General features: G+C 42.3%; 1 protein-coding gene across 1 annotated transcript in view; it reads right to left on the bottom strand.

Moving 5' to 3' along the window:
* The window catches only part of MAMDC4 (MAM domain containing 4), a 182,578-nt gene that overhangs the window by 98,531 nt on the left and 66,336 nt on the right, over window positions 1-17,711 (bottom strand). Inside the window, exons 13-16 of the mRNA XM_082264287.1 lie at window positions 16,211-16,300; window positions 10,251-10,382; window positions 3,004-3,134; window positions 404-503 (exon numbers count right to left, since the gene is read on the bottom strand). Of these exons, the coding sequence (XP_082120413.1) occupies window positions 404-503; window positions 3,004-3,134; window positions 10,251-10,382; window positions 16,211-16,300 (453 nt within the window). The remainder of the gene's footprint in view (window positions 1-403; window positions 504-3,003; window positions 3,135-10,250; window positions 10,383-16,210; window positions 16,301-17,711) is intronic.

Genomic DNA, 17,711 nt, shown 5'->3' with positions numbered 1-17,711 from the left:
TACCTATTTTTATGGCTTTGAGTTTTATCATTTAGGAGGCTGCCACGTCTGTCCTCCTTCCAAAAATACCAGTTGTCTGGCTGTTATGATGATCCAATGACTTGAATACCTTATGAGGCACAACCTGGATCCCAACATGCAGAATTAGGAGCTTTGACTTCACTTTTCCCAATCTGCATGCTTGTTCCTGGTCAGTGACCCAGAATGTATTGAAGCCAGAGGCAGCCAGACAACTAGCATTATCAGAGAGAGGTCAGCAATGATGTTCCTCGTCTTTGTATGCCTACAGGTTTCTTCTAAGATCTCCAACTGCAGGAAGATACAGTATTTTCCTAATGCTTCTGAAAGGTACTATAATCAGCTCCATTAGCCTGAGAGTACTGATATATTTCAGTGTTCATACCGTTAGCAGAGGCATTATGGCAATCTATAAACCGCATTTCTTGCACTAGAGCGCTCCAGTTCCCTCCTGGTTGAGGGTCCACAGATCCAGACAGCACCAGCTGAAACCACAAACAAAATGTTTTTCTTTCCTTTTTTGCTTCCTTTAAAACGTAAGAACATTTTTATTAACATTGTAATTTTATTGCGGTTTTGCTTATCTTAGTTTTCTCCCCTCTGTCTATGATACTTTCCCCGTTAATTTACCATTTCCTGTAATAAAATGAAAACAAAATAGAGCTGCATGGATCTTCTGATCAGGTCCACCCAAAAAAACTTTCAGGCGGACCTGATAAGACTCTCCATGCAGCTATATGGGCAAACAAATGTATATGGGCTTGTGTCTGTTAACATCTTCCTACCTCCAAGTCCGCCTAGGTATGCAAAAAAAAAAAGTGCATTATTTTCTGTTTCTCCAGACCTAAAAGTAATAAATCAGAGGTAGCCTGATGTAAACAGACACAAGTCTGTTTACATCCAGTCACCCATAGAGCCATCACGAGTGCCACAGTCTGCTGTCAAAATGCAGGCACAAACTGAAACACAAATCTTTTTACTGAACGCTGAACGGAGCGTTTTTTTACTTTGTATAGAATGGGGAAAGTTTTAAAATTCTGGCAGGCTTCATTTTCTGTTTGTGGCCCCACTGGAGAAATGTTCCCTCACTTCCTGTCCCTGTGACACCCATAGAATAAATGGTAGTGTGGGCGTCACTGGGACAGGACAGCACTGTCCGGAATAAAAGTCAACTAACCCTTCCCTAATCTTTCAGAAATTACATTTCTTTTTGCTTTTGCTGTGTGTTCCTTAGGTCCTAACAGGAAGTGAGGGGAAATCGACCCAATAGGGGCACAGATGTCAAGAAAAACAGAGGTTCTAACCCTTCTCCGCTTTATTTAAAAGTAAAATTGTTTTGACTGGAAGCATTTTCTATGTGATAACATGTTGCCTCCATTTTTTTCCTCGCATTCACACTGGTACGACTTGGACCACGACTTGTCAGCCTGACAAAGTCACGGTCCTCACGCTCCCATTGTGTAGGACAGGAGCCGTTCTAATAGGAGTGACACAAGTCGCTCCGACTTAGAAAAAGGGTCCTGTACTACTTCGGGACGACCTGGAGGCGACTTGCATTGACTTCCATTATGTGAAGTCCGTGCAAGTCGCGCCGACGTCGCGCTGCACGCGACTTCACAGGTCGCCCCCTAAGTCGGAGTGACCTAATGTGAACAGAGGCTAGGGACCCTGTTTATTCTTTAAACATATCAAAAGATCAGTTCCCTGCAGGAGAAGATGTAGTACTCACCTGTGGATTGGCCTGTGTCTCCTACCTCCCCTCTGTCCCACTGGTGTCGCATATTAAACTCCTCTAGGATTGTTGGGTGCCTCTGTCTCACACAGCATGCTGGGTCCTTCCTCTGTAGAGGTTGGAGGAAGGAACCAGTACATGGCAGGGGACACAGACATCTGACAATCCTGGAGAGCGGAATGTTGAAGAAACGGACATATGCTGCAACACTCAAGCAGAGGGCAGGTAGAAGTCAGAGGCTCCCGAAGGAGAGGAAAGTATACTACATCTTCTCTTCTTAAAGGGAACTGGAAATTTGATTCATTTAGAGACCTGATAGTGGGGTTTAGGTACTAAAGCTGGAGTGTGCAAAATCAGGCTCACTTCTGCATAGAAACGAATCAGCTTTCAGGTTTTATTGACAAAGCTTTATTGAACAAGCTGAGGTTAAAAGATGATTGGTAACCATGGACAGCTGCACCAAATTCTGAGTGCACAAGCCTTTGTAAATCTTCCTGTGTCTCTTTAACAACAGATTGATGTCTATCAATCTCAACCTCGAACAATTCCTGTTGACTTGACTAAAATAAAAGCTCCCAGGTAGAGATGGGCTTGGGCTTGCTCGGGCTCGCATGTGACTCAATCCCGCCAGGAAGCAGACACTGCAGTCCACTAATCATAGGTAGTGAGGCATTTTCTGATCCGTAGCTGCACAGATCAGGAAATGTTCCAGTGCCTGTAAATAGTGGAGTGAGGTGTTGGCTTCCTGGTGGGATCAGGCACGTGCAAACTCTTACACGCCCGAGAGCCCATCTCTACTCCCAGGCAATTCTTCACAATTTTGCCACTTGGAAGGAAAAAAAAAATCCTTCCTGGCGTCCGCCATCAGATTAGTTTCCTTGCTCTGTATGTCTTACGTAATTGTAGAGGATAAATTGTCCAGTCCTTTTTATGCGTTTAATATTCCTTTTGGTTTACTAGAAATGCAACATGTCCTATATTGAAAATGAATGAAACTACATACCATTAATGCCACCAAGGAATAAATTACATTTCTACTTGAAATGTATTTTGATGGAAACAAATGCATGTCATTTACTGCAGGAAAACAGGCAAGTGCAAATGGGCTTTAAAGTAATATACAGCTTAACTACTGTAACAGGAAAGAACCCCTCCCTAGGTGATAAAATTCAATTTCTATCATATGCAACTAACGTCCCGTTATTCTTTGTATGCAACATTATCTATATTCAGTAACAAACTGACAACTCTACCTGGAAAGGCTGTTTCCGCTCTCCTAGAGGAATTGCAAATGTATTCCATGACGGGTTTCTCTCTCCTGTGGCATGCCACATATGAGTGTGTGTTCCCAGCTGTGGATCCCACATCCGCAGATTCATAAATCCTGGGACAGGAATCAAATCACACAGGTACAAATAAAAATTAACATCATCTCTGGCTCTCTTACAGAACTAAAGTCACAGCAGAGGTGTAACAAAATGTTGGCAAAGCTCATGGTGACCACTACAGCAGGGCCTCTGCAAGTTTCTGGGTTAGTAAGACAACCCTATGTAGAATACTGAAGGACCTGCCATCCTCAGGATCAGAGGGGATTTACCTGGAGAAGTACTTAGTCAATACTGGTTCACCATTTTCTCCTTCATTTGATGTCCTGATGGTACTACTGTTGGCCACACACTATGTTCCACTATAAGGCTTGTGTGGTATGAGTGCAGGATCGATCTATTATTATATATGTATAAAATGTATATGGGCAAGTGCAGAAAGACATTGTTATAGAAAACTTAAGATGTATAATTTTAAAATTTTGTTGTAAAAAGATGGTATTATTTTATTTAGATAGGTTCATATTGCATATGAATATTTTGTATCCTTATATGAAGACAACAGGTGAAGCCTCCCATTTAACAGAGCTCAATAGGTCAAGCTGCATTTGACAAAAACACACAAGCGAAAAAAGTAACCATAGGGACTCATCCCCCTCCCACCTTACAGCTCAGTCTGAAGTCTTAAAGACAGACAGTTTACCTAAAAGGAAATGGTTTCTGATTTGCTCTCTTACAAAGCTGTACTCTGGGAATCCTTTGTCATGCATTAAGTGTTTATTTGTAAAACAAATATATATATATGTGTGTATATATATATATATATATATATATATACACACACACAGTGCATTGCGAAAGCATTCGGCCCCCTTGAACTTTTTGACCTTTTGCCACATTTCAGGCTTCAAACATAAAGCTATAAAACTGTAGTTTTTTTGAAGAATCAACAAGTGGGACACAATCATGAAGTGGAACGAAATTTATTGGATATTTCAGACTTTTTTTAACAAATAAAAAACTGAAAAATTGGGCGTGCAAAATTATTCAGCCCCCTTAAGTTAATACTTTGTAGCGCCACCTTTTGCTGCGATTACAGCCGTAAGTCGCTTGGGGTATGTCTCTATCCTCCTTACAAAACAGCTCGAGCTCAGTGAGGTTGGATGGAGAGCGTTTGTGAATAGCAGGTTTCAGTTCTTTCCACAGATTCTTGATTGGATTCAGGTCTGGACTTTGACTTGGCCATTCTAACACCTGGATATGTTTATTTGTGAACCATTCCATTGTAGATTTTACTTTATGTTTTGGATCATTGTCTTGTTGGAAGACAAATCTCCGTCCCAGTCTCAGGTCTTTTGCAGACTCCATCAGGTTTTCTTCCAGAATGGTCCTGTATTTGGCTCCATCCATCTTCCCATCAATTTTAACCATCTTCCCTGTCCCTGCTGAAGAAAAGCAGGCCCAAACCATGATGCTGCCACCACCATGTTTGACAGTGGGGATGGTGTGTTCAGGGTGATGAGCTGTGTTGCTTTTACGCCAAACATAACGTTTTGCATTGTTGCCAAAAAGTTTGATTTTGGTTTCATCTGACCAGAGCACCTTCTTCCACATGTTTGGTGTGTCTCCCAGGTGGCTTGTGGCAAACTTTAAACAACACTTTTTATGGATATCTTTAAGAAATGGCTTTCTTCTTGCCACTCTTCCATAAAGGCCAGATTTGTGCAGTATACGACTGATTGTTGTCCTATGGACAGAGTCTCCCACCTCAACTGTAGATCTCTGCAGTTCTTTCAGAGTGATCATGGGCATCTTGGCTGCATCTCTGATCAGTCTTCTCCTTGTATGAGCTGAAAGTTTAGAGGGACGGCCAGGTCTTCGTAGATTTGCAGTGGTCTGATACTCCTTCCATTTCAATATTATCGCTTGCACAGAGCTCCTTGGGATGTTTAAAGCTTGGGAAATCTTTTTGTATCCAAATCCGGCTTTAAACTTCTCCACAACAGTATCTCGGACCTGCATGGTGTGTTCCTTATTCTTCATGATGCTCTCTGCGCTTTAAACGGACCTCTGAGACTATCACAGTGCAGGTGCGTTTATACGGAGACTTGATCACACACAGGTGGATTCTATTTATCATCATTAGTCATTTAGGTCAACATTGGATCATTCAGAGATCCTCATTGAACTTCTGGAGAGAGTTTGCTGCACTGAAAGTAAAGGGGCTGAATAATTTTGCACGCCCAATTTTTCATTTTTTTTATTTAACAAAGTTTGAAATATCCAATAAATTTTGTTCCACTTCCATGATTGTGTCCCACTTGTTGTTGATTCTTCAAAAAAAATTACAGTTTTATATCTTTTATGTTTGAAGCCTGAAATGTGGCAAAATGTTGAAAAGTTCAAGGGGGCCGAATACTTTCGCAATGCACTGTACACATATATATATATATATATATATATATATATATATATATATATATATATATATATATATATATATATATATATATATATATATATATATATATGTGCACACACACACACTGGAGAATATATATATATATATATTTTTTTATACACACACACACACACTGGAGAATATGTATATATATATTTTTTTTATACACACACATATACACATACACACACACACTGGAGATCAAATATAGAGAACAATCTACTGTACACATACACGCACACTGGAGATCAATTAGAGTAGAAGAGCAGTTTTGTTAAGCATATTTCATAAGTTACATATATTTTGAAGGACAGAATAAAAAAAACTTTAATGAGATCTGAAAAAGAAAATTGATCAAAATTAGAGAACACCTTCAGATACCTCCTAGTTATTGGTGTTAATCTGGCACCTTGTGCTAATTTCTTTAATTTTCTGACAAACCCTATTTAACTGGCAGCCTAACTTCCAGTTTTCACTGACTTTGTAAGATGGTGAAACATACTAAAGTGACTCAAACCATCCGGCAGGCGGTTGTCCAGATGAATGCCAAAGAGACGACCCTTTCTTTCAGCCATAGCAAAAGAAGTTTGTCGTTCCAAATCTGTGATTTCTAGAATATTGCATCTTTACAATGTCACAAACTCATTCAAGTTCCCCATGTAGGCTGGTCGTCCACGAAAGACAAATGCAAGAGAGGACAGGATAATATGGATAATCTCAATGGGCAATCGGTTCAACACTGCAGCTGCGACTGCTTGCCAGTTCAGCGCTGAACAGAGTAAGGATCTGTCTAATTATAAGAGATGTCAGAACTATTGGGGCTAAAAGGAATCATAAAAGGCCCATACATATTATTTAAACGCAAAAACGCGGCCGAATGTGACTAAACGTGACTGAACGTGATGAACCTACGTTATAAGTTTTTTTTCTTCCATTCAAAATCAATGGTTCCCTATGGGAGCCTATTGATTTGAATGGAAGTCGCACCGCAAGTCGGATACGACTTGCAGCGCGACCTGCACTGTGAGAATCTTGAGGGGGAACTCCACGCCAAAAATGGGAAAAAAACTGCGTAGGGTTCCCCCCCAGGTTCCAAACCAGGCCCTTCGGGTCCGGCATGGAATTTGAGGGTAGCCCCACGCCGAAAAAACGGCGTGGGGTCCCCCCCAAAATCCATACCAGACCCTTATCCGAGCATGCAGCCCGGCAGGCCAGGAAAGGGGAGGGGACGAGCGAGCGGCCCCACCCCCCCTGGACCACACCAGGCCACATGCCCTCAACATGGGGGGGTGTTGGTGCTTTGGTGCAGGGGGAGCTCTGCACCCCCCACCTCAAAGCACCTTGCCCCCATGTTGATGAGGACAAGGGCCTCATCCCCACAACCCTGGCCGGTGGTTGTGGGGGTCTGCGGGCAGGGGGCTCATCGGAATCTGGAAGCCCCCTTTAACAAGGGGCCCCCCAGATCCCGGGCCCCCTCCCTATGTGAATGGGGTACACTGTACCCCTACTCATTCACCACATAAAAGGCAGTGTATGGAAATAACGACAGGAGACGTTTTGGAAAGTTTATTAAAAATCTTCATCCGGCTCTTCTTGTCTTGTCTTCTCCTCTCCGGGGTCTTCTCCTCTCCGGGGTCTTCTGCTCTTTTGCTGTCCCCTCTCCGGGGTCTTCTGCTCTTTTGCTGTCCGCTCTTGTGTTCTTCTCTCCGGGGTCTTCTGCTCTTTTGCTGTCCCCTCTTCTGCTGTCCTCTCTTCTTTTCTTCTCCTCTCCGGTCTTCTGCTCTTTTGCTGTCGGCTGTCGGCTCTTCTTCCTCTGGTCCTCCTCCGACGACGTCTCCGGTGATTATGCCGGTCTCTGCAGCTTATTATATAGCCATTAGGAACGTGGCCCCGATGACGTCATCGGGAGGCCCCGCCCCCTCATCTCACAGAAGATGTCATTTACGAAGACCTGGCCGTCCCTCTAAACTTTCAGCTCATACAAGGAGAAGACTGATCAGAGATGCAGCCAAGAGGCCCATGATCACTCTGGATGAACTGCAGAGATCTACAGCTGAGGTGGGAGACTCTGTCCATAGGACAACAATCAGTCGTATACTGCCCAAATCTGGCCTTTATGGAAGAGTAGCAAGAAGAAAGCCATTTCTTAAAGATATCCATAAAAAGTGTCGTTTAAAGTTTCCCACAAGCCACCTGGGAGACACACCAAACATGTGGAAGAAGGTGCTCTGGTCAGATGAAACCAAAATCGAACTTTTTGGCAACAATGAAAAACGTTATGTTTGGCGTAAAAGCAACACAGCTCATCACCCTGAACACACCATCCCCACTGTCAAACATGGTGGTGGCAGCATCATGGTTTGAGCCTGCTTTTCTTCAGCAGGGACAGGGAAGATGGTTAAAATTGATGGGAAGATGGATGGAGCCAAATACAGGACCCGTTCTGGAAGAAAACCTGGAGTCTGCAAAAGACCTGAGACTGGGACGGAGATTTGTCTTCCAACAAGACAATGATCCAAAACATAAAGCAAACTCTACAATGGAATGGTTCACAAATAAACATATCCAGGTGTTAGAATGGCCAAGTCAAAGTCCAGACCTGAATCCAATCAAGAATCTGTGGAAAGAACTTTAAACTGCTGTTCACAAACGCTCTCCATCCAACCTCACTGAGCTTGAGCTGTTTTGCAAGGAGGAATGGGCAAAAATTTCAGTCTCTCGATGTGCAAAACTGATAGAGACATACCCCAAGCGACTTGCAGCTGTAATCGCAGCAAAAGGTGGCGCTACAAAGTATTAACTTAAGGGGGCTGAATAATTTTGCATGCCCAAGTTTTCAGTTTTTTATTTGTTAAAGAAGTTTGAAATATCCAATAAATTCCGTTCCACTTCATGATTGTGTCCCACTTGTTGTTGCTAAGTTCTTCACAAAAAATTACAGTTTTATATCTTTATCTTTGAAGCCTGAAATGTGGCAAAAGGTCGAAAAGTTCAAGGGGGCCGAATACCCCTGCAAGGCACTGTAAATTAACTAAATAGAAGTTTATTTTATCAAAAGTTTCTAGCAAGTCTTGGTGCATGGTGTAACAATTTTTGTCCATGCATTTTTTTTAAACATTGTGTTGTGAACATCTGTTGGCTGAGAGAGGTTGCGTGTCAAATCTGTCAAATTTTGTTTGCATATTTTGTGAGCTCACGAGAAGCTATTAATCACATTTCAGAAGTTATGGGTTTTGGTTACTTTGATATTCTGTAATAATATCCTTTGTTTGCATTTCTCACATTACCTGTGTGATACATATTATTGAATTATGTTCCGCATTTTGTGTTTATTACCAGTTATATTTTTGACATTATTCTGCACTGATTTTATTTAATAAATATATTTATTTTTGCACAAAATTGTATTTCTCTTATCTTAGCGCCAATAAACGATCGAGTTTTTGTTGATTTATGGAAATAATTTGAGAATTTCCTTAATTATAGATCCTTGCTTATTTGCATAAATAGACACTGTTTATCAGAGCAGTATAAACATTCTGACAGAGAATTTGGACTGAAAGCCCACTCTGCAGTGACCAAACCTCTCATTAGCAGAAAGAATGAAAAGGCTAGACCAGCCTTTCTCAACCTTTTCAACACAGAGGAACCCTTGAAATAAATTCACGGTCTCAAGGAACCCCTGCTTAAAAATAAAAATCTAGAACTCATGGCACATTAGTGTCACAGTCATTCAGTGGGAAAAATGCTCCTTACTCTTGCCATCATTAGGAAGACTTACCCCCCCTACAGATAGCTAGAAGGAATAATGGTGTCATTGGGAACATATGGGAGAGGCAGAATTTGCCCATTGCTCAAGGAACCCCTAGCAACCTCAGGAGTAACCCTAGGCTAGACTAATCCTTGCTGAGGAGCCTGACGTGTGGACAGGAGAACTGGTCCAAAGTTCACTTTAGTGATTAAAGCAAGTTTAATTTATTTGGCTCCGATGAGAAACCTTATGTTCGTCATCAAACTGGGGAAAGACTGAACCTAAAGGTTGTAAAGAAGTCAGTGAAAGGTGGAGGGGGGGGGAGCGTCATGGTTTGGGGATTTTTTCTGCAGCAGGAGTTGAGCCTGTTATACAGCTACATGGCAGAGTGAATGCAAATGTTTATCAGAACCTTCTTTGACAACATGTGGTTCCTTCCCTGCATTCATCATCCAAACAGCAAGGAATTCTCATGCACAACAATGCCCCGTCACACAGCAAAATGGGTAAAGCAGTTCCTTGTATCTAAAAAAAAAACTTTAAAATAATGAAATGGCCAGCCCAGAGTCCTGATCTAAACCCAATAGAAAACCTCTGGAAAATCCTTGGTGACAAAGTTATGGCCACGAAACACTCTACAGTCAACAAACTGTGGAAGAGTGGAACTAAATCATACCAGAGCAGTGTGAAAGACCAGTGATGTCCTGTGGCCACAGACAAAAATTCCATCAAATGTTCAGCAATGAAGATTAAAGTGTTTCTGAAAGAATCAAGTGTTCATAAATTGTTCTCGAATTTTGATCTCCAGCATATATATACACACACACACACACACAAACACATAGAGGTATAACACACATCAGTTTTAAAGTGTATATACTTTTAAATAGAAAAAAATCAAAAACAAAATGAACGCCAAAACCATTATTATTTCCACATATATAATCCCCATGTATCCAATACCTGCAGGGCCACTGTTAAAGTAATAGGTTATATTCAGAACACAAGAGGGTTCAACGGAGCAGAGCAAAGGGCTGTTAATTTCAGCATGAGTTTTTAAATTCCCCTCCGCTTTCATCACTTTAAGGCCCGGTCCTGAAAAGAATATTAGATGATAAATAATACAATGAACATATATCAGTCTATACAGTAAGTCTATTATTGAACTGCAGCTAGAATGCACTTTGCAGCTTTCAGCCTCTGGCTATGCAAAGCCAGAATCTGAGAGGGTACCAAGGAAACCTGCTTTATAAGGGATACAATGTTTGTGCTATACCTGAAAAAAAAATTACATTTGAGTTTAACAAACAAAAAGCACCTTGTACAGATATATAATAGAAATTTTGGCAAACACAGTCCTAAATTTCCAAGCAATGCTTAAATTAGCTAATCAGTCATGTATGTCCAGCCTTAGGCTTCATTCAGGCAAGTGGCAGCCTTTGCCGCCCCTCTGAAAAGCGATTCAGAGGGGCAGCTGACAGGTGACTGGATGAGGACATATCGCCTCCTGTTTTACCCTGAAAAGGCTAAACCACTGCGATGCAATCCACATGGTTGCAGGATGGTTGTGGTACAGCCCTATTCACTTGAATGGGCTATGTTTGGCCACGGTACTGCCTATCGAATGTGACAGGGGGTTTAATATTTGCAGTGACATGTGTACAGCCCAGAGTGGCTGCATGTCTTTCCTTGGTTGGGTTGTTTGGGGTGGTAGAGGTAAAACTGTGGCTTAACCGCCTGTTTTTACCACTCTGGTCATCTATGTGAAAAATCCCTTACAGGCTATCAAACGGAAACATTTTAATATAGTACAAGTCATTCTAAATTGCTGTTATGTTAAAGTTTATCTCCAGACAGTTTTTTTTTTTCAGTATAGAACAGAAAGGTTACTACGCTATCCGTTTTTATTGTTCTCTATTGCTCCGTTGAGGAGAGTTTATCTCATTTCCTGCTCTGATGACATGTCAAGAGGGCAGAAGTTAGGAAGATCTCCAAGAGGGACACAGACAACAGTAAAGATGCTCATTGAAGAAATGGAACGTTAGAACCCCTGTCAATTTTTTATTCCCCGGTTGGAAATTTTACCTAATTTCGTGTCCAGGTGACAATATTATTAAATATTATCAATTATACATTAATAAATATTATCAATTATCTCTCCAATGCAGCCTCAGACAGCATTAGAAACCTCACAGAAATGTTAATTTTTTTCCACTCTATCCAAAAATTGGTACTATTTACACTTTAACCATTTGACTACAATGGTACGATTATATACATCATGATAAACAAGTAGTTAAATCAGGCCCACAGCTATGTCTGCAGCTGTGAGCTTCATACTGGCTGGAAAAGGCCATTCTGATATAAATGATCCACTGGCTCTAGAGCTGCCCTATCCCTTTTACAGGGCTCTTAAAGAGGCACCGCCCCCCACACCAGTGACATCCGTGCTGGTTCTGGGTCTCTCCCATTCTACTGGGGAGCTCAGGATCACAGGAAACTGCTTACCCGGTGAAAGCAGGAGGATTCCTCCTGCCACTAATGACTCCGGAAGCAATCTGTATTATGCCACTTCTGTGGTCACGGCTGTCATTCCTTAGCTAGTGTAGCCAAGGATGCAGCTATTCAAGCACAATCTGTGATTGAATAGTTGCACTGAAGGGCAGGGGAGACATTAGGGGTCTAGTAGACCCCGAATGTTTCCATATAAAGTACCTTCCACCTGCCAATGCTATCACAAAGGGGCTTGCTAAACCCCTTGTGATAATAAAAAAAAGTATATAAAAAATGCAGCATATGTGAGGGTGAGCATATGTACAGTGCCTTGCGAAAGTATTCGGCCCCCTTGAACTTTTCGACCTTTTGCCACATTTTAGGCTTCAAACATAAAGATATAAAACTGTAATTTTTTGTGAAGAATCAACAAGTGGGACACAATCATGAAGTGGAACGAAATTTATTGGATATTTCAAACTTTGTTAACAAATAAAAAACTGAAAAATTGGGCGTGAAAAATTATTCAGCCCCTTTACTTTCAGTGCAGCAAACTCTCTCCAGAAGTTCAGTGAGGATCTCTGAATGATCCAATGTTGACCTAAATGACTAATGATGATAAATAGAATCCACCTGTGTGTAATCAAGTCTCCGTATAAATGCACCTGCACTGCGATAGTGTCAGAGGTCCGTTTAAAGCGCAGAGAGCATCATGAAGAACAAGGAACACACCAGGCAGGTCCGAGATACTGTTGTGGAGAAGTTTAAAGCAAGATTTGGATACAAAAAGATTTCCCAAGATTTAAACATCCCAAGGAGCACTGTGCAAGCGATAATATTGAAATGGAAGGAGTATCAGACCACTGCAGATCTACAAAGACCTGGCCGTCCCTCTAAAATTTCAGCTCATACAAGGAGAAGACTGATCAGAGATGCAGCCAAGAGGCCCATGATCACTCTGGATGAACTGCAGAGATCTACAACTGAGGTGGGAGACTCTGTCCATAGGACAACAATCCTATGGACAATCCTCTCTTCTTTTCTTCTCCTCTCCGGTCTTCTGCTCTTTTGCTGTCGGCTCTTCTTCCTCTGGTCCTCCTCCGACGACGTCTCCGGTGATTATGCCGGTCTCTGCAGCTTATTATATAGCCATTAGGGGCGTGGCCCCGATGACGTCATCGGGAGGCCCCGCCCCCTCATCTCACAGAAGATGTCATTTACGAAGACCTGGCCATCCCTCTAAACTTTCAGCTCATACAAGGAGAAGACTGATCAGAGATGCAGCCAAGAGGCCCATGATCACTCTGGATGAACTGCAGAGATCTACAACTGAGGTGGGAGACTCTGTCCATAGGACAACAATCAGTCGTATACTGCACAAATCTGGCCTTTATGGAAGTGGCAAGAAGAAGCCATTTCTTAAAGATATCCATAAAAAGTGTAGTTTAAAGTTTGCCACAAGCCACTTGGGAGACACACCAAACATGTGGAAGAAGGTGCTCTGGTCAGATGAAACCAAATTCAAACTTTTTGGCAACAATGCAAAACGTTATGTTTGTCGTAAAAGCAACACAGCTCTTCACCCTGAACACACCATCCCCACTGTCAAACATGGTGGCGGGAAGCATCATGGTTTGGGCCTGCGTTTCTTCAGCAGGGACAGGGAAGATGGTTAAAATTGATGGAAAGATGGATGGAGCCAAATACAGGACCATTCTGGAAGAAAACCTGATGGAGTCTGCAAAAGACCTGAGACTGGGACGGAGATTTGTCTTCCAAAAAGACAATGATCCAAAACATAAAGCAAAATCTACAATGGAATGGTTCACAAATAAACATATCCATTTGTTAGAATGGCCAAGTCCAGACCTGAATCCAATCGAGAATCTGTGGAAAGAACTTTAAACTGCTGTTCACAAACGCTCTCCATCCAACCTCACTGAGCTCGAGCTGTTTTGCAAGGAGGAATGGGCAAAAATTTCAGTCTCTCGATGTGCAAAACTGATAGAGACATACCCCAAGCGACTTACAGCTGTAATCGCAGCAAAAGGTGGCGCTACAAAGTATTAACTTAAGGGGGCTGAATAATTTTGCACGCCTAATTTTTCAGTTTTTTATTTGTTAAAAAAGTTTGAAATATCCAATAAATTTCGTTCCACTTCATGATTGTGTCCCACTTGTTGTTGATTCTTCACAAAAAATTACAGATTTATATCTTTATGTTTGAAGCCTGAAATGTGGCAAAAGGTCGAAAAGTTCAAGGGGGCCGAATACTTTCGCAAGGCACTGTATGTAAACACCAGTTGTGCCACACATCTAAGATATCATCATGAATGTCAGAGCAAGAAAAATAGGTCTAGAGCCATAGTTCATGGTTCACTTTAAACTGATGTCCTGTAAAGGCTTTTAAAGCATCATCTATGGAGAATTTTGGTATCAAAATTTTTTTGTGATTCTACAGGTATGCACAATTTTAAGACATGACTTGTTTGGTATCTGTTTACTCAATACAACTGCCTTAACTTAAATCACAGTTCAAAGTGTTTGTAAAAAAAAAAAACCTACAACTTCTGGCATCACTAAAGTAGCCCATAGAGTTGAATGAAAAAACTGACTTGATTCCCCCATCCACACACCCAGTGTGGATGGGGAAGCTTTTGTATTCTGACAGCAGGGAGACTTTCCCACTGTCAGAATACACTGATCAGCATTGAAGGCTAAAACATGCAGCACTGATCAAGTGGAGAAAATCTGACAAGGTGGTTGTACAGATTGTTAGGACAACTTATGTACAATCACTGTTCTCATGCATGGATCGAAATTCAGCTGGCCCCTGCTGAACTGGCCAAATTTTGATCCTTGTATGCCTGGCTATAATCATGAAGTCTTTTTCCAAAGATGGCGCTACTGGTCCAGTACACCTAAGGTCATTGGTGGAGATGCCTTCAGTTTCCCCTCACGCTTCTGAAAAAAATACTGCAAAATATTCAAAGGCATAGGAGAAGGAAGAGTCTGAGAAATTCTGCCTAAAACTGTGTACGGTTTCCATGGCTGCAACCAGAAAATGTTTTAATTTTTTGGTAGCTTTCTAACAACATTGTTGCTTTCCTTTAACATATGTAATATCATTAGATGTAGTGTTGTTCTGTATCTTTGGTGATGCTCATTAGGGCTCTGCCCCATTTTTTATTTTTGGCTGTGGCTCCATATTGAACAGTGGCTGCACTGCACTACAATCCTCTCTTTGTGAGTGCCCTCTTACCTAGAAAAGTTTTTCATCTCAGTGTATAGGTAAGGTTGCATTTGACATGCGGCAATGAGGTTGATTTACTAAAAGCAAATAAACTGTGTACTTTGCAAGTGCAGTAGCTCCAAAGCTCAGTAAATGAGCAGAAGCTCTGCTGACTTCCATCATCCAATCATGTGTGGGGAAAAATGCTGTTTTTTTTTTTTTTTTAATTTTCCTTGCACGAGATTGGGTATTATTTTTAAAATGAAGCTTTATACTTCATTTGCCTTGGAGCACTTGCAAAGTGCACAGTCTTTTTGCCTCTAGTAAATCAACTCCATTGTTTTATGCTATATGCTCCGCTCACCTAGAATACCTGGTCATCTCATTGTATAGGTAAAGTATTATGTGACCTGCAAGCACGGCGCTACGCTATCTACTTCTCTCTGTAAAGCTGGCCATAGACTGGTCAATTGTTTTCCAGTTCAGCAGAGACCAGACAAATTTCGATCAGTGTGTGGCCCTTATGCTCAACAGAAGACAATTATTTGATCAACTTCTGTCTAAGGCCCTTTCACACTTGCGGACCATTGAGATCTGTCAGTTTTTCAGGCAGATCTGAGCGGATGCCCCATGCATCTCTATGGGGCATCGGATGTCATCGGAGACATGTCCGCTGACATCCGATCCAATCCTGTCCGTCAAATCCGGACGGATGGAAACCCTATTTTCCATCCGTCTGGCGGATCGGATGAGAAAGGACAGGCGGTCCGTTCTCATCCGATTCCCCCATAGAGGAGAGCGAGGATCTGACACCTCCGTCTCTGAACAGAGTGGAGACGGAGCTTTAATCCGCCTGCTCAGCGGGGGATCAGCGGATCGATCCCCTGCTGAGCAGCACGGCTCCGTCAACGGAATGGAGCCGTGTGAAAGGGGCCAAAGGGACATGCTTTGTTGATCAGCCGCTTCAGCTGCCGATCAGTGTATTCTGACAGCAGCAAGTTCCGCTGTCAGAATACAATGTCCCAAAGGGGAGAAATCCTACACCCACTTCATTTGTGTGGATTCGGGAATCTGTTTTTTTTTTTATTCAGCCCAATTGCTGAATGAAAAAAGTACCCATCTATGGCCAGCTTACATGTACTCTTATCTAGAGGATGTTGTCATCACATTGTTTAGGTGACATAAATGCATTACATACCAACATCTCCTTCTTTAGAATCCTCCCATTTTAGCCGCCCAATGCTGACATCTGTCCAGCCTTCTAAGCCTTTTCTAAAATCAAACAGTCCTGTAAGTGAAAAAAAAAAAAATTGTAACATGGTAAAAGTTTACTCACTAAAATGTCCCAAAGTTACAAGAATATGTAATAGGTTAGGTCTTCTTTAATCCCACAGGTATTGGAAGTTGTTCAAAAGCTTACCTGTCCTTTGTTATAGCACACCCTGCAGCAAAGCGTACCTGCACTTTGTATATAGTACACCCTGCAGCAAAGCGTACCTGTCCTTTGTACAGTATATAACCCACCCTGCAGCAAAGCGTACCTGTCCTTTGTATATAGCACACCCTGCAGCAAAGCGTACCTGTCCTTTGTATATAGCACACCCTGCAGCAAAGCGTACCAGTCCTTTGTATATAGCACACCCTGCAGCAAAGTGTACCTGTCCCTTGTATATAGCACACCCTGCAGCAGCAAAGCATACCTGTCCTTTGTATATAGCACACCCTGCAGCAAAGCGTACCTGTCCTTTGTATATAGTACACCCTGCAGAAAAGCGTACCTGTCCTTTGTATATAGCACACCCTGCAGCAAAGCGTACCTGTCCTTTGTATATAGCACACCCTGCAGCAAAGTGTACCTGTCCCTTGTATATAGCACACCCTGCAGCAGCAAATCGTACCTGTCCTTTGTATATAGCACACCCTGCAGCAAAGCGTACCTGTCCTTTGTATATAGCACACCCTGCAGCAAAGCGTACCTGTCCTTTGTATATAGCACACCCTGCAGCAAAGCGTACCTGTCCTTTGTATATTGCACACCCTGCAGCAAAGCGTACCTGTCCTTTGTATATTGAACACCCTGCAGCAAAGTGTACCTGTCCCTTGTATATAGCACACCCTGCAGCAGCAAAGCGTACCTGTCCTTTGTTTATTGCACACCCTGCAGCAGCAAAGCGTACCTGTCCTTTGTATATAGCACACCCTGCAGCAAAGCGTACCTGTCCTTTGTATATAGCACACCCTGCAGCAAAGCGTACCAGTCCTTTGTATATAGCACACCCTGCAGCAAAGTGTACCTGTCCCTTGTATATAGCACACCCTGCAGCAGCAAAGCATACCTGTCCTTTGTATATAGCACACCCTGCAGCAAAGCGTACCTGTCCTTTGTATATAGTACACCCTGCAGAAAAGCGTACCTGTCCTTTGTATATAGCACACCCCGCAGCAAAGCGTACCTGTCCTTTGTATATAGCACACCCTGCAGCAAAGTGTACCTGTCCCTTGTATATAGCACACCCTGCAGCAGCAAAGTGTACCTGTCCTTTGTATATAGCACACCCTGCAGCAAAGCGTACCTGTCCTTTGTATATAGTACACCCTGCAGCAAAGCGTACCTGTCCTTTGTATATAGCACACCCTGCAGCAAAGCGTACCAGTCCTTTGTATATAGCACACCCTGCAGCAAAGTGTACCTGTCCCTT

Source organism: Pelophylax lessonae, assembly GCF_965119305.1.
Source record: "Pelophylax lessonae genome assembly, chromosome: 7".
NCBI lineage: Eukaryota > Metazoa > Chordata > Amphibia > Anura > Ranidae > Pelophylax > Pelophylax lessonae.
Note: the sequence above shows the minus strand (reverse complement) of the source record. Positions and strands in the feature narration are given on the sequence as shown.